We start from the raw sequence: 25,558 nt of genomic DNA on the forward strand, positions 1-25,558 counted from the left end.
AACGCAGCCTCCAGGATGGCTCTGCTGGAGACCAGCAAGTACTCAGAGGGCTCAGCACTCGGCAGCGTGAACCCCGACCTCGCCAGCGAGAGGCAAACAGCCTCCTTCAGCGTGGAGAAGCTGACAGCCCTGCTGGACGGCGGCACAGAGCAGACACGGATACGGAGGGCAGTGGGTGAGTGACCCTTACGAGGCCCTGGTGGAGCTGGCACAGGCTATGCCTGTGTCCTGCTGCTCTGCTCCTCCTTTGCGGCACAGTGGGGTTTGTGCTCCTGGGCATTTGCTTATCCCCCATCTCTTTAAAAAGTGGGAGTGTGGAGCTGGAGTCTTGTCTTCATGTAAATCAACACGACTCCGACTCCTCCGCAGCCACTCCTGCTGTCTGAAGCTTTTCCTCCTCCCTGCTCCCATCCCCTCTCTCTGGCAAGACTGGTTTAACTGGAATACAAGAACTGAGGGTCGAGCATCCATGTGCAAGGGAAATGTATGCAGGGGCTGGTACTGCTGTGCAGAAATGCACATCACCTGTGAACCACAGTCAGCTTCCCTCCTTGGCACGTTGGGCTCATCCAGGTGGGGAATTTCTTGCGTAGGTTGGCTCAACCAGGCTGAGCTGCTCTCACTCGTGATGGGTGTGCCAAAAAATGACTGTTGCTCAGAAGAAACAGAGGAAAAAAACCTCTCTGTTGTCTCTGTAACTGCATCCATGTTATACAGTAACCAAAGGAAAACAGCACAGCACGGGATCACCCTCTTCACAGTGCCACTGGAGTTCACTATAACCTTCCACATTAATAGACTCAAGGTTTTAAGGTAAAATGGACAAGGGGAGTCTTCACACTGACACAGAAACAGTGACTGAGTTGTTTTGCAACAGTGCAGTGGGCTGGTAACATCCTAAACAGGACACCCAGCAGGCTCTGGTTGTAACCCACCCTCTGGCTAACGGAGGTCCCCACAGCCTGGGCAAAATGCAGCTCACCACAGCCTTTACTGCCCTCACAGCAACTGGAGGCAGGGGGATCCTTGGCGTCTTCACCCAGAAGTCACCTCTCCCACCCTGGCCAGGGAGGGTGCCTTACCCTTTAGGGTCACCATTTCCACTCTCTCAGACACACTCAGTTCCCCTTCTGCTTCCCCAAATCCATTGCTTTTCAGAGTTAGATGTGACAGCCGTGGGAGCCAGAACTGGCAAATCAAAACCTGTCTGCAAGCACCCTAAAAAATCACAGCATTAGTGTCCACGAGTCCAGTCCTGCCTGTGTTTCCCAAACATGGCTTGAGGCACTGCCTGCACTTCCCCAGCCCCAGGAGAACTAACTGTTCTGTGTTGCTTTGCAGTGGAAGCTATCGAATCTGACCCTGTATTTAGCAGAGAAAATCAGTATTTCCAGACCCAGAATGAGAGGTACGAAGCAGCAGTCAGGAAGGCTGTTCATCTCCAGAAGAAGATGCATGAGATGGGATGGACTGAGAATGGACCTGAATATAAGTACATTTACAGGTGATTTATTTTTCTTTTTTTTTTATTTTTTATGTACAACTAGTTTTTTGTTTGAAGCTTTGTATGCCAACAAGAATCAGCTTTATCAAAGGCTGGGAAAGGCCAACAGCTAACAGAATAGGTTTGGATAAAAATGTTCTGCAGGTTTTTAATTCAGCAGCACACTTGGGAGGAGGGAAAATGGTGGTACACAACCAGGAACTTCTCTGAGAGCAGCACATGGGTACAGTGTGATAAATCACAGCAGTACACAACCACAGCACAACTTCCTTACTTGTGCTGCAGCTCTCATACCACCCCTTAGACATTTTTAAATGTATAACCAGAATTGGAAGTGGTGCATTTTCAGTTACACTACTGACTTCTAAATAAAGATTACATTTGGTGTATCTAGAAAACACATATTTTATTAAGGGAAAAGGAAAATAAAAAAGGAAAAAACTCACCTATGTAGGTAAATGAAAATAAAGTATTTTCACAGTCCTTTCCTTTAAAAGTTTTCTTAACACTTCGTGTGGGGCTGAGCTCCACATTTCACTTGCTTGCCCCTCCTTTCCTCCTTTGCTCAATCAGCTCCTGACTGGCTGTTGTCCAGGGTATGCTGTCTGCTTGGTGGGGTCACATACCCAGTAGGAAGGTGCAGGTTGAGAAGTGTCATTCAGAAGGGCAATGCCTGTCCCTTACACAGCACTGCTGACACTCAGAGCCAATTTTTGGCTTTTCATATACTCATAGCACAGTTTGGATTGGAAAGGACATTTAAAGGTCATCTAGTCCAGCTTTCTGCAACAAGCAAGGACATCTTCAACTAAAACAGGTTGCTGGGAGCCCTGTTCAGCCTGACCTGGAATGTTTGCAGGAAGGGGGCATCCACCAGCTCCCTAGGCAACCTGTGCCACTGTTTCACCACACTCATTGAAAATGAATTCTTCATCATTGAAAATGAATTCTTCATTATGTCTAGTCTAAATCTACCTTCTTTTAATTTAAAACCATTACCCCTTGCCCTATGGTAACAGGCCCTGCTAAAAGTTGTCCCCATCATACAAAAGATGATAATTTTTTTATGCTGAGGTCTTCACCACTTACTGTGAGTGGAACTAATGAAGAGGGAAATGTGCCATCAAGAGCTCTTGGACCTGATCATTATATTCCCATTAAAAAGCAGCTCTCCACTGCTCCCTCAGAACAAAAATAAATCCCACCCCTTCTCCCACCCAGGTGTGCTTTTATCAGGCCCCCTGATGCCAAGGGCTGCAGCAGGACCAGCCCTGTGTTTGCTGGATTAGGAGCAGAGCTGTCTGGCAGGGCTGCTCTTGCCTGATGGAACTCCAGGTGAGCACCAAGCTCTTATGACAGAATCCTGGCTCCCAGTGCCAGGCACAGTGAATCACTCACACAATTTAAAATCCAGCTTTTCAAATCACAGCTAAAGGAACGTTATTTCTGGCCAGGCTGCCAAGGATTCATTAAGTCATTTTCTGTTAATCAAAGCAATTTCCCTTTAACTTCTTTGTTCATATTTCCCCCCCACACTGTTTCAGCATGATTAATTCTCTCTCTGGGCCAGTATAAAAGAAAGGTCAGAGTCATTTGTTAACAATAGAAGGTATATATGTGAAAGGAGATGCTCTCTACAGCACTGTAGTAAAGCAATGTGCTAATAGCCATTCAGCCACTGAGAACAGCACAGCTACTTACTTGTACATGTACCTGTGTCTGTAAAGTGATTCAACCATGTTCTAACCATCCCTCAGGAAGAGGGATATAGTTATATTCCTCATGATTTCTTATTATTTCTCCCACACACAAAAAAAAAAAAAAAAAACCCCTTAAATAAATGTCTCATTTGCACCGTGGAAATCACTGTACCCAAGTTCCCATACATAGTTTCTGTAATAGTGCTTTTTAGGATGTATGCAGATGATGATGGCAAAGGACCTGACCAGATAATAAACCAGGGGTTACTTGGATGTATTAGAATTTTTCCACAAGAAAATAACATCTCAATTCAGGACAAATCTCCATGAACCGCAGTATTGTTCACTGACAGCAATAGGCAGCAAACAAACAGCAAAAAGTACAGCAACAAACACCATGGTGTTTCTCCTGAATGGGAATGGGATGGTTCAGGAGGTCCAGGTTCCAGTCTAATATGCCTCACAGTGAATTGCTAGGGTTTGGGGTTTTTCAAGTAGGGTGCTGTTTTGTTCTTTCTTTTTAGTTCAGCCTCAAAATCTGACTTAAATACTCAAGAAAACAAAATCTTATGAAGCAAAATAAAAATACAAAATGCTTACAGAGACTCAGGAGCTCTGGAGCTGGGTCGTGCTTTTAGCTCAGCATCTGCTACTCAGAACAGGTAATTCCTCCAAAACCAAGTGAAATGAGCAAGCAACACATATGCAAACTCTGTTATGAAAGAAGAGACAAAGGCAGCTTGGAAGGGCACTTTTCCTGCAATGCTGTGCTGATACTGGGTGCTGGGCAAGCTATGACAAGGCAGAAATCAAAAAGCAGCAGGTGGTACCGTCTAGTGACCGCTGCAGTGCCACTGCCTCATTCATCACATGCCTGAAACTTCATCCCTTTAAAATCACCCCTTGTGCCTTCTCTGCAGGGCACTGTCAGGAGACGTCGCGTTCCTCCTTCACCGCGTCTTCATGAGAAGTATTTCAGTGCTGGGCTCTGACAAACAAATTGCCAAGTGGATTCCTCTCGCCACTCAGCACAAGCTCATTGGAAGCTACGCACAGACTGAACTGGGACATGGTAAGGCTGCAGGGAAAACAGCATTTCTGATGGCACAAGGCTGCAGCCCAAATTCCCATGGGAATTTGACTCCAAACTCCGTCCTTTACAGGGTTGGGTTCTCATTCATGGTTCTCATTAGAAGGGTAAACCACAAACCCTGGTAATTCCCACAACCAGCTTCCAGGGATCCTTCACTCTCTCCATCCCTGTGATATACCAGGAGATAGATACATAGATAGATTTTTTTTTTATTTCTTTTTTTTAAAGGCACTTATCTTCAGGGTTTGGAAACAACAGCAGTCTTTGACACTGCTACTCAGGAGTTTATACTGAACACACCAAAGATCTCTGCCATGAAGTGGTGGCCTGGAGACAGTAAGTACCACACAAAATATTTTGATTTTTGCCTCCTTCAGTTGCACCATCTACCCTGATTAAGTTCTGTATTTGAGGGCCCAGATGCTAGCAGAAGACTTCAATAAAAGATACTCACATGGACAAGCAAGTAAGAGAAAGGGGTTTGTCCAAGTTCAAAGGCCACAAGGGAGCCACCATCATTTACAAAACCCCTTTGCGTTGCAGGCTGAAGAACTTCACTCAGAAAAGCTCTTGCCTCTGCAGGAATAAATCTTATCTTCTTTGTAAATAATACTCAGACAGCCAAAAAACTGCAGAGAGGTCATCAGCATAAAGGATTTGAGTGTGAAATTCTTGGCTCCCTTCAGGAAGGTATTTCACAGAAAGTAACTGGAGTCACTGCAACAGCAACAGTACCTCCCACTCTCAGCATTACATTAGCTCAAACTGTTTATTTTTTCTCATATTCTGTTACAAAACTGTTAATCCAAGCCTCATGGGCAGCAACAGAGGCAGAATGATGCTGCAACTTCTAAGAGTTAAGAGCAGACTGATTTAGGTTTCCAGCACACACTTGTGCTGACCCATACCTAAGACCCAACACATAATTAGTACTGACCTCCCTTTACAGTGTTTGTGCCTAACTCAAGGGAATGGGGGTGGTTTTCTTCTTGCAGTGGGAAGATCAGCAACCCACACAGTGGTCTTTGCTCAGCTGTACATCCATGGGAAGTGCTATGGCATCCATCCCTTCATCGTGCAGATACGCAGCCTTCAGGACCATTCCCTCTGCCCCGGTAAATAACCTCAGACACTGCAGCACTTCTGCAAGTGCTCTGCCTATTTTGCCCTTGAATGTTTTCTAAAACATTGAGCCAAAACCAAGCCAAGAGAGATAGCCAAGATGTAGTTATCATTAACCCCTACCTTTTGATCTGAAGGGAAATTTAACATATCCTCAACCATATCCAGACCAAGCCCTTGACATAACCAGAAGCCTGGGCTGCTCTGAGCACCTTTGCATTAACACCTCAGTTCTGACCCCAGCCAGCACAGATCCATCTGTCAATGGATCATGGAAACAAATTACAACAAGGCATTCCAATGCCTGTTCCACTCCTCAGGAAAGATCATCTATGCTGGGGAAAAAGCAGAGCTGACTGTGCCCTTCCGTTGAGGTCCCCATCCTGACACAAAATGGAGAGCAAAAAGTTTCAGTTGGAAGTAAGCAGGCTCTGTTTTCTCCTGCTGCAGGCATAACTGCAGGAGACATCGGTCCCAAAATGAATTTTGAGCACACTGACAATGGCTACCTCCTGCTGAAGAATGTGCGCATCCCCAGGGAGAACATGCTGAGCAAGTTTTGTGAGGTATGTGTGGACTCACATCACAAACTTGCCATCAGATTCTCATTTCACAGCCAGAGAGACAACAGGGATCTGTCTAAATTTGGGACAAAAATCTTCCTTTGAGTGTCAGCAAGTCTCTGAGGTATTATCAAGGGCAGAAGGTACCTGAATCCTAAATGAAAGTCAGTGTCAAGAATTCCACATTCAGAAGCTGGGGATCAGATCATGGGGCAGGCAGAACCTACCTGTGCCAGAAACAGTAAGAGTTTGTCTCTTCAAATGGATGGCTTTCATCCATCATACATAAAAGCATTGTTTGCATTCAGTGAAGGATTTTAATGTCCATTTTATTCCGTGCATAGCAATTACACAACCATAGTAGTACTGAATGAGGCAGCACCTGACAGCCTCTCTCTGCTCTAGGTTCGACCAGATGGCACCTATGTACGACAGGGGTCACAGCAGATTAATTATTTCACGATGACGACAGTGCGCATTTCGCTCATTTCAGACGAGGTTCTGACCCCCCTCATGAAGGCTTGCACCATCGCCATCCGATACTCGGTGGTTCGCCGGCAGTCCAAGTTAAAGCCTGGGTAATGCCATGCACCCCGCTGGGAAGGGGACTGTACACCGTGTTCCCCCATGCTAGTTTGTGTTTCTTCTCTTCATCTTATCATTCAGCCCATCATTGGTTGATTTCCTGGCCCAGACGGGGCATGATAAACTTGGTTCGCCATTATTTACATTAATGAGCTTCAGGCAAAGTACAAGAGAATGTTTACAGTTCTTTCCAAGATAAGTTTCATACTTTGAATAGGTCAGTGGCTCACACAGGCAACTTACACTTTTATAACTGGCCTTCCCCTGTAATCCCATAACTGAGCACAATCCAGACAAGGCGGACAAGCTGCTGAATTCTTATTCCACAGGGTCCTACTAGTGGATGTGACATTAAAATACTTTCTAACATCCAGAAATCCAATATTCACACTTTAAGCACTGAATTGTATTCAGGGTTGAATGCCCATTATTTTTAAAGAGATATGTTAATGCAAATGGATTACAAAGATTTCCACTTAAATCTCCTTTCAAAAGCAGAATGATACTAGTGAAAACATGGTTTGGTTCAAACATAAACCAAACAGAAGAGCACAGCAGCTGAACTACTGCAATAACCAATTCCATTGATTGAAGCCCTAAATGTACCAACCATAGCAGAAATGATAAGGAACATCCAAAAGCAGCTCAGAAAACTTTAAATAATTCAGACTCAAATATTTTCAGGGAAACGCATGGGGCCACAAAGATTCCATTTAAAAAGCCAAAGTTTATCAGGGTGCAATGCCACTGCCTTTCCTGGAACACCTAACAACTTGCTGTCCTTGAAGGCCTCATTCTCATTCTCTCCTGTTCCCCTCTGTACTGACTGACCACACAGAGCCTTTTCCACATTGTTAGGCTTTTTGGGGTTTGTTTCTCCAATAGCTCAGCAAGCTGGGCAGATTTGCTGCCACACTGTCAGCTCACTCTAGTCACACACTGCTTCTTGGCAATGAAAAATGCTATTTTCATTCTGCAGCAGGTAAAGTAACAGTAGCTATGCCCATGTCCACACTTTCCCTGCTTCATCAGCTGTCTTCCAACAGGGAACAAGAAGCTAAAATCCTTGACTACCAGACTCAGCAAGAGAAACTGCTGCCCCAGCTAGCAGCAGCCTATGCCTTTCATTTCATCAACAACTACCTGCAGGAGCTATTCAACAGGGGGTACAGAGAGATCCAGAGGAAGAACTTTGACATGTTGCCAGAGGTGAGCTGCAGCAGGATTAAGGCATACAGCACCTCTGTTGTCTAAATGTTAAACTATTTTAGCAAACTGGACAAGCATTCCTCTCACCACTAGAGAACTGGAGAAAGAGGAACCACTAAGATCTCAAATGACGTGTCCCAGGTCTGCAACCAGTCAGCAACAGCATTCGCTCTACCACCCCAAACTTTTTATTTTGGGAACCACTGCAGAGTGAAAAGTCCTTGGAAAGCATGTCCAAAACCTCATGCCAAGTAGCTGGTGGCACAAAGTCGTATTACACAACTTATTGTACAATAAGCATGCACATAAGTCTGAGCCAAAACCAAAAATGTGACTTTTTTAGACAGAACAGAATGCAATTGGGTGCTTGAAATGAAAACACACTCTGAACAAAGATGGCCAAAGCTAGAACTGGCTGAGAGAAACCCAAAAATGCATAAACTGACTACAGTGTGTCCAGCAGGAGCATGTGCACCATCCCAGTGAGACACCAAAGGCCAGGCTCAGGGAACTGGGTGCTACCACCATGCAAAGGGGGACATGACAGGGATTTCTTGCCCAGATATTGCACAAAATCTTAAAAAGGTACTTATTCTGAACATACTACTAGTAATACTCTGCTTTTTCCTCTCTCTCTTTTTTTTTAACAGCTCCATGCATTATCTTCGGGTTTTAAAGCCGTGATCACTCAGCACTGCACTGCAGGAGTGGAGATCTGTCTCCGGGCCTGTGGGGGCCATGGCTACTCCCTGCTGAGTGGGCTGCCTTCCTTGTACACCAAAATACTTGCCTCTTGTATTTATGAAGGGGAAAACACCATTTTGCTCCTGCAAACTGCCAGGTAACAATTCAAGTGTTCATCTAAAAGCCTGCCCCCTCATTTATTCAGCCTTTATGACTTCTTTTCCAAAACCAGTAAAACCAGCTATTCCTTTCTCACAGCCCCTTCTAAAAATACAGCTCAGGACATAAACTATTCATATCTTCAGTCTAACAAGCATGGAAGTGTGTGGGAACTGGATTATCTCTTCTATTTTTTGGTTTGGGGATGTATGCAGGTGCTGTTCTGCATATCCTCGCTTCCCTCTTTGCCTAGTAGTAAAGCAAAGGTATTGCTGTGAAAGCTTTGTGGTTTATTTTTTAAGCAACCAATGTATCAATGGTATACCATGTAACACAGTATTGGTAAAATGGGGTCAATTCAGGGCAAGCAAAGTTGTTGAATACTGAAAGTGGATGAGTCATGCTCCATCACTTTCCTCTAAACATGCAGACTGATGATTATCAAGAGTAGATGAAATATGGGATAAAGAAACTACAGCTGCTTGAAGTTTTAATAATCTGTGTTTTTACTAGGAGAAAACCAGGGCACTTCCCAGGGTCAGAGCCACCACATAGCTCCCTGCTGTCATTACTCACTCATTACTGCTTTTTGCAAGATCAACAGCAGGGTCAAGAGAAATGCTGTACCCTTTTCATTCCAGACCTGGCCAGTCTAGCTCATAGCAGAGGTACCAAAACTAAGGGCGTGGGGAATGCTCCTTGTAAACTCTCTACAAAGTCTCATGTGCTAACATAATGTGGTTGTGTTGAGGATCACAAAAGGTAAGACAAGATCACCATTAAAGCTCCAGAGCATTGAGACTCAGGTTGCAAAGTTGATAATGTATCTAATCACCACACTGCAGAGAATCCTAATACCACAGCAAGTTTCTGCTGAAAAGTTTATCATTATGGATTGGTGTAGTATTAAATGAGGCAGACAGGCCACTCCTGAGACCCACCACAGATCAGGTTATTGTGAGTAACATGCAAAACAAAAGGTCATGACTTGTTCAAGTCCATTCTGGGCCACTGATGGGATGGGTCACAGCTTGCTGCTCTTCACCTGAGCCCGCTTTACTTTTTGCATGTCCATCTGCTGCAAGATCACCACCATACCCTGCTCTGACTGTTACTCTCTTCCCAGGTTCCTGATTAAGTGCTTCATGGCAGCCAGTGCTGGCCAGCCTGTGCCACCATCTGTCACTTATCTGGCTGCAGTGAAACATGGGAAGTGTCCAGCCAAGAACAAGTTGGATTTTCTCAGTCCAGATATTTACACTGAGGCCTATCAACACGTGGCAGTCAGGTCAGTACAGAGCATGGGAAACAGAATTTCTCTCTTTGAAATCAGAAATGTGTTAAGAGCTCAGCTTCTTCCTTGCTTTAAAGGGAGGTAAAATAAAATAAGTTAAACTAGGAATGGCACCATCTGTTCCTGAAAAACTAAAGGAAGGCTACATAGGATTAACAGCCATGTCAGATATTCAGTATGAAGCTTTCACACTCAGAAGTTTTTAAGCCATGCTCTACCAAACAGCTACATTTCACAGAGTTGGTGGCACTATTAAATTAAATCCCAGACCACATCACTGAGTTGCCCAAGCAGTAAAATCTTTATTGGGCCCTGAATAATCCTACTAGAATCTTAAAATTTCACATACCTGAGAAAGTGATGTTTGTTTTCAGTTTACACCATAGCAAGAATAGAGCCTCTCATTCTGTCTGTAGCCTTTGAACTGCACATTCAGCAACTCAACATAAATAAAAATGGTACCATGAATAGTCTCAGAATTATGTACACATGGGCTGCATAGGTGTCACCTCTGAAAATCAGGTAGAAAGACAACTCTGCTGTCATTGAAACCAGTGTAAAAACAGCCACTCTTCGAAAAGCTTCATCAGGGGAAACAGGATTTGAATCCCTGTGTAGAAAAGGAGAAGCATCATGTAACAGCAGTCTAGTATTAGTGTTTGTTTTGCAAGCTCCCCTTACACACACACGACCCAAGAAAAGCTCAGCCAAACCCCTGGTAAACTACCCTGGAAGCTGAGAAGGCAGAAATCCTTCAGTACCAGGGTGGTCTGGGTTCTTCTCACAATTTATGCTTAGATTTTGCATAATCTAAGTTCATTCATACTGAGTTTAGATAACTCCAGATGTCAGAAATGCCAGTTTGCCCTTCAGTCACACATAACTCCCAAGTGCAAATTCACACACGTGGGATGCACATACAAGATGCTTTTTCAATTTTCCAGGCTCACAAGCAACACAGCAGCAAAGCTACAAGACTTGATTCAGTCTGGAGTCAAAAAGCACGATGCATGGAACCAATGCACAGTGCAACTGGTGCAGACTGCAAAGGTTAGCAAAATTTATTTGCTTATCTGATGTTTGTCTTTATGAAGCAATATGCAACAGAAATGGCATGGTTAGCTTAGAGCCTCAGTGTTGTTTATTGTTTCCTGTTGGCATCTGAGAGACACCACAAAGATCACTGTGGTCTGCATGGTGGAAAAGTGTAGTTAGAAGCAATTCCTGATCTGAAAAATTTGCTGTCTGTATAGGCCAGGTGGAAAAAGACTAGGAGAAATGAAAAGGAGAAAAAATGCATTCACAGTTATGGTGCCACTACTGGCAGAATCAGACCTCCCATATCCTGCAACAAAAAAAACAGCATCTCCAAAAAACACTCATCTTTTTATAAGAATCCAGCATTTCTGGTGCCCAGAGGAGTCTTCCTAAAGCCACTCCTCTGAAAGCTGGTGGAGTCACAGCAAAGGGTGAAACATGCTTGGTATTTCTTCCATCTGCTGGAAGGATAACTGCAGGGAAAAGAGTGAAAGCCAGTGATAAGTGCAATGTTAACTACTGCTGAAAGGTAAATCAAATTTTATAAGAGATACTTTCAGTTGAAGTAGCATTGGGACAGCAGCATTTGTTCCCTAAAACAAGGGTGAATTAGTACAAACTTAAGCAGAAAAGAGGGGAGAAAACCCTAAATATTAATGAAAACTAAATCTGTTCATAGTTCTGTATCTCCAAAAAACAAAATTCTTCCTTTAATATGCAATTAAGTGCAATTCCTCTACAGTTACGGTGAAGATCTTCCTTCCTTCCTTCCTTCCTTCCTTCCTTCCTTCCTTTCCCCTTCCCCTTTCCTTTCCTTTCCTTTCCTTTCCTTTCCTTTCCTTTCCTTTCCTTTCCTTTCCTTTCCTTTCCTTTCCTTTCCTTTCCTTTCCTTTCCTTTCCTTTCCTTTCCTTTCCTTCCCTTCCCTTCCCTTCCCAACAGATCCACAACTTATTTTAACATCATTAACTATTTCTGAAGAGCCTAACATAAGCAGAGGGCTGGCTCTGGTATCATCAGTGCTGCTGCTAGACACCGGAAAATGGGATCTGGGCCCCCAAAGTTTCTTAAATATTTCAGGGACAGGAAAAGTCATCCAAACCCCTTGAGTCTGCCCCGTAACTTCAAAATTTTAACACACTGCTGCCTTCTTGGGGCAATTCTGTATTTACTTCTTATTCCATACCTTCCTTGGAAACTCACCCACACATGTGGCATGGCAACTCTATGAACTGACACCTGCCAGCTCTCACTAGGCAGACTCCACACAGGGTTAATTGCTTCAGTGGCCACTCAGGGCCACTCAGCTTCTCAGGCAGGTTCTGCAGTCCACACTGGCCTCCACCTCTGCTGCTTCACCATGCCAGCAGGAAAAACTGCAGTGCAGGTGTGCCCTACTTACATCTACAGCTGGAAGGGAACTGAGGTGGGGGAGTGAACCCACACAGATTCCAGCACCACCAACCACCCACAGCAGTGTCAGTATAGCAGGAGTCACCCCACAGACAGGTGGGGTCAGCCTAATTCATCTCCTCTGCATCTCTGCTAAAGTTTCTGTCATTTCTGGGTCAGACACTTTTACTGGTGTGTGACCCAAAATTACCAGTTTACTTAAATTTTGGTTGTTGTTCTGTGACAATGGTGTTTCCAGAGCTGAAGCCTTGTAGACACTAATCCCAAAGTACCATGAGCTCAAGGTCTTCAACAGAAGTTTTCTCCTGTTGATGTACAACCAACATTCACTTACAACACAATCACATTCCAATGTGTTTCCTTCACATAAACTCTTTGGGATATTCACCAGAACTATTTAGACTTAAGTACTACCATGACTCCTGAAGCAGTTTTCTGGAGTTTACAAATACCACGGTGTTGACTGTTTACACATTCTGTCTCCTGCTGTTGCTGTAAGCCATGAATGCAAAAGGCCTGGTCACCCAGCAAACAAAGGATACAGACTGGAGAAGTGCCAGGGAAATGAAAAGGTTTTATATTCTTTTCAAGAACATTTGAGTCACTTGGCCTACTAAAGTGTTTGAGGTGCATTCACTGTTGATTGCATTTGTTTTCCAGGCTCACTGCCACTACATTGCAGTGAAAAACTTCGCAGAAACTGTGGAAAAACTCGAGACCAAGGCTGGCATCCAGAAGATTATGAAACATCTCTGTGACCTCTTTGCACTACACGGGATCTTCTCAAATACAGGAGCCTTCTTGCATGATGGATACACGTCTGCAGCTCAGATGGACATGGTCACAGCATCCTACCTGGACCTCCTGGATGTCATTCGGTGAGCTGCTTTGCCAGGACACACAGAGTATCCAGTTTATCCCTGTGCTAGATGTAAAAGGGTGCTGCTGTACCTATGGCAACATCTCCACAGTCAATTCACCTCATTCAGTTTTTATTTCCATTGCCTTGGAAGCACTAGAAATTGATTTAAACATCTACTCAGAGCTTGTTTTCATGGCAAAACAGACCCAAGTGTCCAGCTCCTCTGCAATCTCCAAAGTTCTGTAACATGAAATCTTAAATTATAAATGAAGAGGACATGAACACTCTCTACCATCTGCAGTAGAGTGAAAGCAGGAAAATATGTAGTCAGAGCACACTGCCAGGAGGCAGCCACAGCAACCCATCACACGTTGCAAAATCTGCTTAAGCCAGAGCTAATACAGCCTACTCTGTTGCCATGGCTGAGCTGCAACTGGTACCCAAACAATCCTGCCTACAGCTACTTGAGAGGCATCTGCTCGACACCATTTATCATCAGCTCTGTGAATTCTGAGTTAAGGTTTTCACTTACCACAACACTCACAGAGGCTTTTTGACAAAGGGTTCAGCTTTAACTACTCAGTGCTGTTTGTTTAGAACGTATTAACTTACGGTGAAGAGGAGTTGCTACTGTACATACAATTCTACCTAAGCCACCTGGAGAGAAACAAGAACACACTATAAGCAAGGGCTGAACAGGGCTGAGCAAAACAGCAAGGGTTTTCAGAACTGATAGCAGAAAATTAATTAAGTGGTAAGTTTAACATAACATTTTCAAAAGCTTAACGTGTTGCCTTTGGAATTCATTGCAATTTCTGTGTTAGTCCATGCCTCGTTAACAGGATTCAAGAATGGAGTATTTACATATTTACAGTTCATAGAAAGGATATAAGCACTTCCTGGTCTGTAGCAAAAACCCAAACTCTCAGACAGCACTTCCCCAAAAGGAACTGCAATATAGAAATGCTGACATTTGAGCAAACCACTTTGCATCGTGCTACCTCAGGAATGAGGTACAGCCAGCACAACTTCCTATACCCAGGATGATGGAAGGATGAGAAAAAGAAACCATGTCCTGTTTAGGAGATGCTGCCTGTGCTCCAGCTCTCCATGCTGTCAGACTGGCCCCTGGGCTAGATGGGCCCTTGGATGGGTCAGGGTTATTTTGCTTTTACAGACAGGAATAGAAGAGCTCAACACCTCGTGATGACATAATAGAAATACTGAAAGCTAGATAGAGGTTGCAAAAACAACTTCACATTGGTCTAGTAAGAACCTTATTCCATTTTATAAGACGCACATACAGTATAAGAAAAATGAAACAAAGACAAAAATCAAAAGGACTGGCAGAGACTACTGAGAAAATATCTGACATGAGATTGAGTCCTGAATTAGGGATGGAAGGAGTGATTACTAGACCCTGCAAACACCCATTCAGCAGTGCAGACAACTCAGGGCATTAGCAGAACATCACAGAATGACAAAATTATTAGGGTTGAAAGGGACCTCTGGAGATCATCTAGTCCAATCTCCCTGCCAAGGCACCTAGAGACGTCTCTCAGGAATCAGAACAAGCAGGATTTTCCCCCCAAGGAAGAAAACTGGCACAAGCTTTCCAGGAGAAACCTGGGAAACTGACTTCCAAGTTTACCTCCGATTTATTTTCCCATCTTGCAAAGCAGTACCCTCTCAGTAAGAGGAATGTCACCCCTGTGCTCTGTAGGAAGGACGCTGTGCCACTGGTGGATGCTTTTGACTTCACGGACAAGAGCCTGAACTCTGCGCTCGGCAGCTACGATGGGCAGGTTTACCAGCGGCTCTACGAGTGGGCTCAGAAGTCACCCACCAACCAGGTAGGGATGAGTGACAGCTGGGCAACTTCCACAGCAGCCAGGGCAGAAACTGCTTTTCTTCTCACAAGAGACAAGACCTGTTAATTCCTCTTTATCACTGATTTGTATCGCATTGTACAAATAAGCCAGAAGTCTGTTTACGTATGACCAGCACTGAATGCAGGGTATTTTCTATTACACTAATACTTTTACTAGTGCAAAAACTTTGGGGTTTAAGTATGTTTAACCAGAAAGAGTGTAAGTGTTAAACAAGGCAACTTCATGGTCTTTAGCACTTTGCTTTCTCAATTCATCCATACTCTGGAGTAATGTAAAATTTTGTGATGTAAATATGTATTGCTCTGTTTGAAAACTCAATTCGCCTTGAGTGAGATTTTTACTATGGTAATCGGTATCCTTTTGAAATTCCACAGCTGAACACAAAATTTGCCTTCAGGAAACATTCAAGTCCAAGCATATTTTCTGAGGTTAAATAGTATGCTGTCCCCTTTGGAAAGAGTGTGGTGTGCTGGTTATGAAGGACAGCACATATTATAAGGAAAAAATTCTTGCACAGAGTTGAAGTAGCTGGTGGGGGTTTTTTTTGGTTTTTTTTTTTTTTTTGTTTGTTTGTTTGGGTTTTTTTTATGTATGCAGCTTTATGTATTTCAGAGATTGTTCTTAAGAAAAAAATTTACAGCCTTTCCCTTCTTAATTGCCATTAATTCCCTTCCACATTCTCTTTCTGAACAGATGAGCCCAGCCTACGAGAGGTATTTGAAGCCACTTCTGCACAACACGCTATCAAAATTATGAAGACCATGTTCCAAGTGAAGGGCACACATTTCCTCCTGTTCTTTGTGCAGCAGTACATTTATGAAGCATCAGTAATGACTAATCAGAATTAATAATCAGTTGCTTACTTGCACTTACAACAAGTATGAAAGATTCTCAGCCAGCCATTTGCAATTAGACAGATGCCAACAGCACTGAGTGGTACCTGCTGTTGTGAGACAATCTAGTCAGGAATGGTCCAGGGCTCACTGTTTTCTATCCTGAAGTGTCTTGACAGCATCAAAACTCTCTCATTTGGCTTTCTTATTCACTTTCTAAATCTACTATATGATTGAAGGGAAAACAAACCACCACTACACTGTGAACTCTCTCTCTCTATTGCAACTATATAGTGCCTTCAAAAAATCCAAAACAACCAACTTTGCTCAAAAAATCTATGGTGAAATAATGATCCTTTGTTTTTAGGAACAAGTTGTTCTCTTCAATCAGAAAGTATATTAGAAAGTGCATCTGTTTTGACAATTAAAAATAGCTCTTGATTTGCTCAGTACTGGAATATTCCTGCCTAATGAAGATGCAGACAAAGCTGATGCCAGCTCCAGTCTGCAGAATTTTACCTTCCCATTAATAGAGCTGCTCATACTGTCTTTCTATAAATCTTGAGCTCCAATAAAGTGAATTATTTGGAATACTGCTTCTCTAATTATTATACTTCATAATTATGGAAAGGGCAGGATGATCCAGGCCAGTCATTAATTTGCTCGTAAATTAAGTGTTGCAAAGAACATCTTGTGATTCTAATTCAATGCCAGTTAACACAGATATTTCTTACCACGTGTTTCAAGAAAGAAACAACTTTTCCTGAGCTTCGTCAGTTCTGCTTCTCTTCCCTCCGTGATAGCAAGAATAAAGCTCTCACTGCTGCCTCTTATTATGTAAGTCAAAAACCTGCAATGTATGAACAGGAAGAGACAAAATATGACAGAGAAATACCCCCCAAGACAAGCTTTTAGAGCCAGATAAGGGATGGAAAACTCCCACCTACTTGGGACAAGAACTTCATGGGAGAACAGGATCCACTCCATGAAACAGATACCAACTCCATGACTCCCAGCTGCAATCAAGTTAGAACATAACCAGAAATTCTATTAATAACTATGACAAAGGGGCCAGAATAAGTAGAAATGTCTGTATGAAATTGAGTAAAGCCACAGAATTTGAGTGCCTTGACTTGAACATCAGAAAAAGCATTCTGCACAATCACTACATAAAGTGCTGACAAACCAGGCAACTATTAGCAGCTGCAAGTATTTAGGCTCTGTGTTCCCTCCATTCCCACCCCTCTAGCCAGTACAAATATTTGCCATTTTTCTATCAGTCTAAAGCAGTTTTCAGAACACAAGCTTCTTCTATAATGAAGACATTTGAATCAACTGATTAACATAAAAAGGAACAAATTACATCATTAATGGAAGAAACCAGGGCCCTACCAGAACACCCGAACTACTATGCAGCACAAAAAAAAAAAAAAAAGGATCTGGGGGGGGGGATTTGTTCGGTTGGGTTTGGATTTTTTAAGTATGAGAGTTCTAAAAGACAAAAAGAAAATACAAAACAGTATTCTGTATTTCACATTTTTATTAGCTTCTTCTGGCAGGCATTACACTTGGGAATAATATTGCACCAGGCATTAAAAATACGAATTCTACCACAGGGACATTTTGCATTTAGACTCCAATATAAATATTTGTAATCATATTTCCATGGCTACAGATAATATTTGGTTGCTTGATTTATATGCATAGAAGAAAACAGTTGCCATAACTGTAAGGAACTGTACTTATCAAGTACTTTTAAAGGGTGGGATTTGTTTTCCTAGAATATTACAATACTGTATTGATTTAGAAACTAAATTAGTCTACACAATAGCAGCTTCTCCCCAACTGCATTTTAAAATCTTTTTTTGTTTCTTGCTCCCAGTGTCATAGCATTAGATGGATTAGAAACCATTTAAACAAGAGGTAATTTTAGCACTTTGAGTCGAGTCAGAGAATTGTGTTAATGACACAAAATACCCTATTGTACTGATTCTTCGGACTCCCTCTTTCAAACAAAAAGGTGTCTTGACTGAACAGGCACATGCACGGTTTTTTTTCTGAACTGGACAAAAGAACAGAGCTGCTAGAGAATTAAACTCCTCCAGTCCTCACTGATAAACAATAAATAGTCGTATAAAAAAAGCCCATATTGTTGCTTTAGTCAAAAATCCAGACTCTCTTGGGTTCACTGTCCAATTAAGTTGCTAATCACTGAAGCGGCTCCCGTGGACTCAGAATCAGTCATCTGTTTTCCGTGCCAGTCTACAGAAAGTCCAGTTATGTTCCACAGTGTTTTCATTGGCACGCTCGCTCATGTGATGGACTCTGGTGTTCCTGATCGTGAAGCCTTGCTTCGTGATGTACTCCATGAGATGGACTCGGAGCGACACTTCCTGGTGGTAATCACATGGCCCAAAGGTGAAGGACACCTGGCAGTCCCTGGTGTCCATCATGTGCTTATTCCACTTGGTGAAGTGGTTTGAAATGCCTTCCAGTAGTGCATGGACTTTCGTCGTGATGGTGAGCTGCGTGATGATCACAGCCACCGGGTTGGAGTACTTGGAAAGCTTCCGGGTGCTGGACAGCTCCACCACCTCCTCAAAGGTATCCACGGGATACAGCGGCTTGGGGTCATTAAGACACTGAATTAAGGGTTCAATCTGATAGAAGTCTGCTTCCTTCCGGAGCAGGTCAAACTCCTTGAAGTCCAGTGGCAAAGTGAGCTCTGAGGTCCTTAAAAAGTTAAGAACATAACGGAAAAGTGGTCCATCTCTGTCAATAAAGTAATTGCCCTGAGAGTCCCTGGCAGTGGGGAAGTCTCCCCTGAACATGGCCCCGAGCATTGAGTCAGGATATCTCGTTAGAGTTGTGAGGGAGGTCGTATACATGTGTCCACCCACATTTAGCGTGACTGGATCAGTCATCTAGAAAGAGAGAAATTGCAGAGTTTATCAAGCCCCAACAAGAAGATTTGATCACCTTGCTGACACACATGGCAAATACTGCTGGAAAACTGGGGGGAAATCACACTTCTGTTCAATGCCTCTAAGGGCTGTTCAAACCTGAACAAATCCAAGCCACCTAGCAACAAGGCACAACTGGCAACCAGACAGGATGATACTTAGCATGCAGAATGCACATTTCCAGAATGCTTTAGAAATCTTAACAACTCAGCTACTGTCACAGGAGCAAGTTTAGCATTTGGGCAGCAAGTTTTTTCCTATTCTACAGATGGGGAAATGAGAACAGAGAAATTTCCTGAAGAACAAGTTAGTCAGAATGAGGCCCAGCAATGTTCCTTACTTTCACAATCTGTCTCTCATTCTAGAACAAAACCAAAACCAAAAAAAAAAAAAAAAGAAAAATAAAAGGAAATAAAAAATCAGCCAAAAAATGTTAAGCCTCTTTTTATCCCTCAAAAGAGGAAGACAATGCAAGTTTAAACACAGGACCAAGAGCTCACAATCAAAATAATCCATGCTTTGGCTCAGAGGCTTCATTAAAACAGGCAAGGAAGAAAAATAACTTTCAGCTTTTAACTCTAAAAAGGAATATTTATTAACAAATTAATGTGCTGCATAGAAGTGGGGGGCAGAGCACAAACCAGTCAGCATCAGACTCCTGATAGCACATGAGGAAGCAAGAGAGAAAAGAACATAAATCCCATCTGGCCACCAATTCTAACAACCAGGACTGCAGCCAGCCAGAGAAAAGAGACATATGCATGGCAGCAGAATGAGAAGGGGAGAAAAATAAGATGTGCTTGTCTAGTTTGAGACAAGGTTTACAAGGAAAAATACTTTTCTAGATAAATAAAATGACAAAGTCCTTAAAATGGTAAGCAGGAAGCACAAACTATGTTCAGCTTTTCTGCTAGGAAAATGGTAACAGTGAGCTCAAGGCATCAGTTCAGTCCTGGCTGATTGTCCCTAGCAAATCTGAACCTGGGCACTCCCCACAAACTGCACAGGAGGTGCAGCACTCCAGGGAAGGTGAGTAAGCTGTTGTAAAGCTGTTTTAACAGGCATAGTTTTCCCTCTCTCATGACTGAAGCTCTGGATCTACAGAAGGCAGATCTGGAAGGATTCTTGCTGCAAGACCTTGGAAGCCCGGTTGTAGTGCACAGTGCACACTTGAACTCACCATATATCCCCAGTCTCCATTATCCATCTGTTCAAGTGCTTGAACTGTGGTATTCCAAGTTTAACAGAAGGCTGCTGAAAGGATACACAACTCCCCTCCTCTTATCTCCCTGCAGGAAAAAGCACACACAAACACAGAACAAAACATGGCAGACCATCAGTACCTACAAGAACACCAAGGGGAATGCTTTCCAATCAAAGGCAGGTTCTCTGCCAGGAAAGCATTCAGATACAAAGTCACATTAGCAGGAGAATCTGCAAGCACACTTTTCCCTCCTTCTCCCATCACATTACCCACAGGACTGTCTCTAGAGCACACATAACCACTCCACTGGTTGCGTGAACATCCCAGTTTTCTTGAAAAAAATATGCCTCTGAGGGTAATACATGTTCACAAGCAACCTTTCACCTGGGAAACTGTGAGTACTTTGAAAGACAGATGTCATTTTCCCAATTAAGAAAGTTTATTTAGCTACCTCTGAGGTCACATGTGATCTGTTATCAGGCATGACCCCATGCTCCAGTTTTAAACTGCTCAGAAAAATAAATCAAGCATGAAAGTCAATGAAAACTAAGAAGAAAAAAACTCTCACTGCAGAATTAATAATTTAGTAGTGGAGAACTGCAACTGATAGCAAGAACATTAATCTACAGACAGAGTATGAATGGACTTCCCAGAGACCTACTCTCAAAATCTCTGTAGGAACAAGCCAAAGGACAGCTAACATGTTGTCAACCCACTCCAACAAAAGCAATTTGAGAAGAGATTCATGCTGTGACTTCCCAGAAGATGTTCAACTGCTGACTTGCATAACAAGGGGACTGTCCACACATCCACGACCGGGGTTGTGCAACTTGGGGAAGGGGAAAGTGAATGACCTCAGATACCAGTGGTGATTTGCCAAAGGTGGCCTGCCAACCATGTCAAGTGATGGAAGGACAGGGAAGCCAGTCATCAGTAAGCCTTTATCCCTACCCAGAGCCTGCCTCTCTGCTAGAATTGCTGAAAATTTAGGTCAGCCTTTTTTAAGTAGGGTACAGCTTCTCAGCTTTGTTTATTTTTACATTTTAGAAGACCACACAGTTCGCAAGACTTCTGGTCCCATACTCTTTACTAACAAACTTCAACATACAGCCACACAGCTAAAGGCAGTACAGATACTTAGCCAGAGCCCCATATTCCACAATGACTGAATGTTCACAGTTAATTCCCAAGCAAAAAAGATAACTTCCCCTTCTCATTACTAGGAAATGAGGTTGGTTTCATTCACCACAGAACAAGGAAGCACATCCCACCTCTCTGTGCCCTGCCCAAATTCACAGCCTGGCCAGAACAGTGTCCAACAGGTCAGGACTTTGAGACCAAGCAACACAAGCACAGTCCCAGCTGCATCTCAGGTGGATTAAAGAGTAAAAAGAAACAAAATCAGTATATGAAAATAGTGAGGTCAGACAACAGAAGATTAAGGAATACTAAGATACAGAACAAGTCATACCAGGATCCTATTTTTACAAATTAGAGACAGAGCATGCCTCAAGAGAGTACATTAAAACACATCCCCTGACAGCAGATAAACCTGGAAGACCAGGTCTTTTGCCAACCTCTGTAAATATTTTTTTTAACTGCTCAAAAATCAAGAAGAGAATCCTCTCAAGATTTCGTTGTTTGTTTTTGGGTTGGTTTTTTTGGGGGAGGGGGTTGTTTGGGCTTCTGGGGGGTTTTCTTGTTTTTTTTGGTTGGTTTGTTTTGTTTTTTGGTTTGTTTTTTAATTGTCACTCAAGTAGTTTGTAAACTTTTAGCAATAGACCAAAACTTTTAAATTCCAGCACCTGAAGGTGTTATTCTGGTCAAATACAAGACAAGAATAACATGCAGATGCATTAAAACCATATGAGAGTGGTACAGGTTTCTGATACTCACTTGAAAGTGAAATGATGCACCCAGCCAGAAATTTCACCAGTAATCATGACAGAAGAGATCTGCAATCTTAGTAAAATTACCTCAAATTACACATCCAGAATATTTCAAAGACAGAGATGTCCATCAGTGTTATTTTAACTGGTGAATATGATGTTATTTTGGTCGCATGTAAGGCCAGTACAGATGAATCAAGACTTCATCAGGGAAAGAAAGAGATGACACTGCAAGTCTGTGCAAAGGCATGATTTAATCTTTGATCACAGCACTGCTGTGTAACACCAGAGTGAATAATTTACAAGCGCAATTATCTGAAACAAACCTAGCCCTCAACATAGAAGGTGCATGGAGAAATCTCTGTGACCTTTGTGTAAGGACCCAGAACCACAAAGCACACACAGACCTCCCTGGCAAACCAGTGCTGGAGTGAAATGAGCCACACAAAAGGATGATACCAGGAGGCCATCCTAAAATGACCAAGCGTGATCCCAACTGTTCACTGCTTCCCTCATCAGCCTGGGAGCTCTGAATTTCTAGACAACTTTACAGGAGAAAGTAACTTGGTTTGGGTACAACCTGAGCTAAGAACTCGCCAAACACATCACAGCAAGGATGAGGATGGATGCCCTTCACGTGCCCTTTCAATGATGCTTTAAATCCTCCAGATTTGAACACAGTGACCATCAGTGGGGATCAGCAGACACTCCATCCATCCCCCAGGACAGGCAGCCTCAAGCCAGCTCTGCCCTTGTGTCACACACCAATGGACTGCATGTAGGGACAGGCTTGCCAACACAGCTACTCCTGTCCAGACAGCAAATTACAGACGACACACAGTCATATCCCAAGGCAGCCTATGTTTGATAACCACAAAAAATATTTCAAGCGAAATTCAGTCAAATTGCTGACACAGTTAAGCCAAGCAGGATGTCCCTCTCTAGTGGGAGCAGAAGTGCACGGACGGTGACAAACCACAGTCCTGCTGTCATGACACCGCTCTGCATGCAGGGAGAGGACGCACAGCAGTGACACAGTCACTGGGGTCCTGCCACAGCCCAGCACAGCCAGAACGGGCATGGCACAATGAGAAGCAAGAAAAGCACTCAAGTCATCACTTTATACTTAACACACCAAACTGGATACCTGCATTCATAAAACGCTCACTCTTATTTCATATGTTATGACTCAGAGGATTACTAGGCTGTTTATCAGCAACGCTGCTGCAACAGGTAGTGCCACTAACTCCAGCAGGGCTTCTCCCAGAACAGAGCTGCAAACCAGTTTGCAAACTGAAATTCAAAGAAAGCTTTTAAGAGTCAGATGAACATCTGCATCTGTGAAAACACACACATAGACACACACACCCCCTGTTGAGACCAGGCCAGGGGATGCCAGCAGCACTGCCAGGCATTTGCACTGCTGCGACTACAGGCTACCACCACTCCTGGAGAGACCCCTGCAATGCTGTAACACACAGTTACTCAAAGGAGGAGCAGAAATACACCAAGCCCCTGTAAGTCAAGAGGCACAGATCACCTGATTTGCTCTGAATGTTCTTCATCTAGTTTTTAAAACAAAATAATTAAGGGCTTTCTTGTGGCATTAGTCTTTCATGAGCAGTTTGGTATCAATATAATAGCACAGGTTGTTTAACCTGAAGAGTTACCTTTGATTCCTATGTCAATAGAGAGATGGAAGGAATTCTAGCAGCAGCAACTTAAAAATGAAAAAAGAGCAAGGTAAGACTCTGATATACACTCTCAGCTATTCAACCCTTTGTGAGCTCCCTGCCTCTCACACTTAGATCTCACAAGATGAGAAGAAACTCCATCCCCCAGCACAGTTATGCAGTACAGGGACAACCTCTCTCTTTCCCAGCCAGTCAGAACACTTGAAAGGCAACTTCTTACTGTAAATTACTGGTGACTCACCTGAACTGACAAACACTGAGCAGCATCAGTGCTGACTGTTCTCCACCAAACTATAGCAAGCTGACAGTCAGCAGAGCAACCCCTGAGTTCCAGCTCTGTGCCACCCTAACCAGGGGAGTGAGGAGAAGGAGCGTTCTCAAAACAAGCAGTTACCAAATCTTCTGGCAATCAGCACATCAGCTTCACTAAAGAAAGCACCTACCACCTTCTACACATGTCAAGTTTATCATGACTAATGCAGTTTATTAGAAGTTAACTTAGTTTTTGCTTTTCTTGAGTTGTTCTTTACTAATACTCAGTCTTTACCTCAGGCAGGACAGAAAAATGCTCATACCAGCCACTCAACATTTTTGCTCCTTTATATTTAATTGCTTCACTGTAGTTTCCATCCCTCCCCCAAGGAGCTCAATGACATCCTGTTTTAAGTCCCGATTCCAAACCTTTATTTCTTGTTGGAAGAGCCCCCATCCCAGTACGACTTTAGCACTCCTATAAGAGACTCAAAGGAGACTCTAATGTCCAGCCAGGTTCTACTGAAGCAACCCAGGGCACTCAGGCTTCCAGGACCTGCGATAATAATTGGGGTTTATCCATGTACTTTGCTTCTGTGATATTAACCACTGTTTTTCCAATGAGAAAACATCTCTGAACAGTTTTGGTGGCTGGCAGGTGTAAGAAACACCAAGCCTCCCTGCACACACTGATGGGGCTTAGCACACATACGGACCAAGGAGTGACAGCAGCCTGGGACAAAAATCCCCCCCTGAAACCCAGAGTGGGGTCCAGGGCTTCAGCAGGAGGCAGGAAGTGCCCGTTTTCATCCCAGAGGAGCCAACGAGATCGTGGTAAAAGAACTCTCCCCCAGATCACAGTGATTCAGCAAAGATGCTCAGAATGAACCCGTTCTGCCTCTCTCCTCGCAAGTGACCCAAGAGTCCAGAGCCTCACCCCGACCCCAAAACAGAGTCTCAGCTCTGCCTCCTCTCCCCAGAGCAGCAGGACCCGCTCCCCTCCCCACCCTGAGCAAAGCCCATGGCTCCCAGATCCTCCCTGCCAGAAATCACCGCCGGGCACCGCTGCTCCCACCCGGGCATCCCCACCGCGCCCGACCGGGAACAGGACCCCCGGAACACCTGTCCCATCCCCGCCGAACTCGGGGCCTCCGCTCCCTGTGCCCGGCCGGAACAGCCCCGGGAGCCCGGCACATCACCTGTCCCTGTCCCGCTCCCTGTCCCGGTCCCGCTCCCTGTCCCGGTCCCGCCGTGACGCGCTCCCCTCCGCGGCTGCGGCCCCCGCCCCGCACCGCCCCCCGAGCCGGGGCGGCCCCGGGGGCTCGGCCCCTCGCCCCCCGCCCGGCCCGACACTCACGGGCGCAGCTCTCGGCGCTGAGGCGGAGCCCGGCGGCAGCGGCGGCGGGGACTGTGCCCGAGCCCGAAGCGGAGCCGCCGGCGCGGGCGGGGACGGCGCGGGGGAGTGTCCTGGCGAGCCCCGCCCCGGCGGTCGGTGACGGGGCGGACGGGCGCGGCCGGGACGCGCGTTCCCGCCGCCCTCAGGGCCGCTTGGCGGTGCTGGCCCGTCCCCGCGGGCGCGTCCCCGCGGGGCTGCGCGTCCCCGCGGG

The 25,558-nt window shown here is 44.3% G+C and overlaps 2 protein-coding genes across 3 annotated transcripts; one reads left to right on the plus strand and one right to left on the minus strand.

The window, feature by feature from the left end:
* ACOX2 (acyl-CoA oxidase 2) lies at nt 1–16,328 on the plus strand. The gene is made up of 14 exons (XM_062500693.1): nt 1–175; nt 1,342–1,504; nt 4,125–4,276; nt 4,526–4,633; nt 5,293–5,412; nt 5,870–5,985; nt 6,388–6,560; nt 7,614–7,776; nt 8,427–8,617; nt 9,746–9,907; nt 10,858–10,963; nt 13,023–13,240; nt 14,948–15,077; nt 15,810–16,328. Exons 1-14 carry the CDS (start codon nt 16–18, stop codon nt 15,870–15,872), a joined length of 2,025 nt encoding a protein of 674 aa, XP_062356677.1. The 5' UTR covers nt 1–15; the 3' UTR covers nt 15,873–16,328.
* A 1,176-nt stretch (nt 16,329–17,504) lies between these two features.
* Nucleotides 17,505–25,440, minus strand: KCTD6 (potassium channel tetramerization domain containing 6). 2 transcript variants are annotated; one of them, XM_062500694.1, is made up of 3 exons: nt 25,309–25,440; nt 20,093–20,201; nt 17,505–18,873 (listed from the first exon to the last, which is right to left on the minus strand). In XM_062500694.1, exons 2-3 carry the CDS (start codon nt 20,117–20,119, stop codon nt 18,187–18,189), a joined length of 714 nt encoding a protein of 237 aa, XP_062356678.1. In that variant the 5' UTR covers nt 20,120–20,201; nt 25,309–25,440; the 3' UTR covers nt 17,505–18,186. The 2 variants fall into 2 exon arrangements, with proteins under 2 accessions (XP_062356678.1, XP_062356679.1); XM_062500695.1 differs by lacking the exon at nt 25,309–25,440 and adding an exon at nt 23,153–23,188.
* Nucleotides 25,441–25,558: the final 118 nt, after the last annotated feature.

This window comes from Cinclus cinclus, chromosome 12, assembly GCF_963662255.1.
Source record: "Cinclus cinclus chromosome 12, bCinCin1.1, whole genome shotgun sequence".
Lineage (NCBI taxonomy): Eukaryota > Metazoa > Chordata > Aves > Passeriformes > Cinclidae > Cinclus > Cinclus cinclus.

Excerpts from the sequence above, each read along its gene's own strand:
- ACOX2 (XM_062500693.1), top strand. The coding sequence starts at position 16 with ATGGCTCTGCTGGAGACCAGCAAGTACTCAGAGGGCTCAGCACTCGGC. Across the intron at positions 5,986-6,387 it reads TGCTGAGCAAGTTTTGTGAG|GTTCGACCAGATGGCACCTA; the intron begins GTATGTGTGGAC and ends TCTCTGCTCTAG. Across the intron at positions 10,964-13,022 it reads AACTGGTGCAGACTGCAAAG|GCTCACTGCCACTACATTGC; the intron begins GTTAGCAAAATT and ends TTTGTTTTCCAG.
- KCTD6 (XM_062500694.1), bottom strand. The coding sequence starts at position 20,119 with ATGGATAATGGAGACTGGGGATATATG. Across the intron at positions 18,874-20,092 it reads ATGGAGACTGGGGATATATG|ATGACTGATCCAGTCACGCT; the intron begins GTGAGTTCAAGT and ends CTCTCTTTCTAG.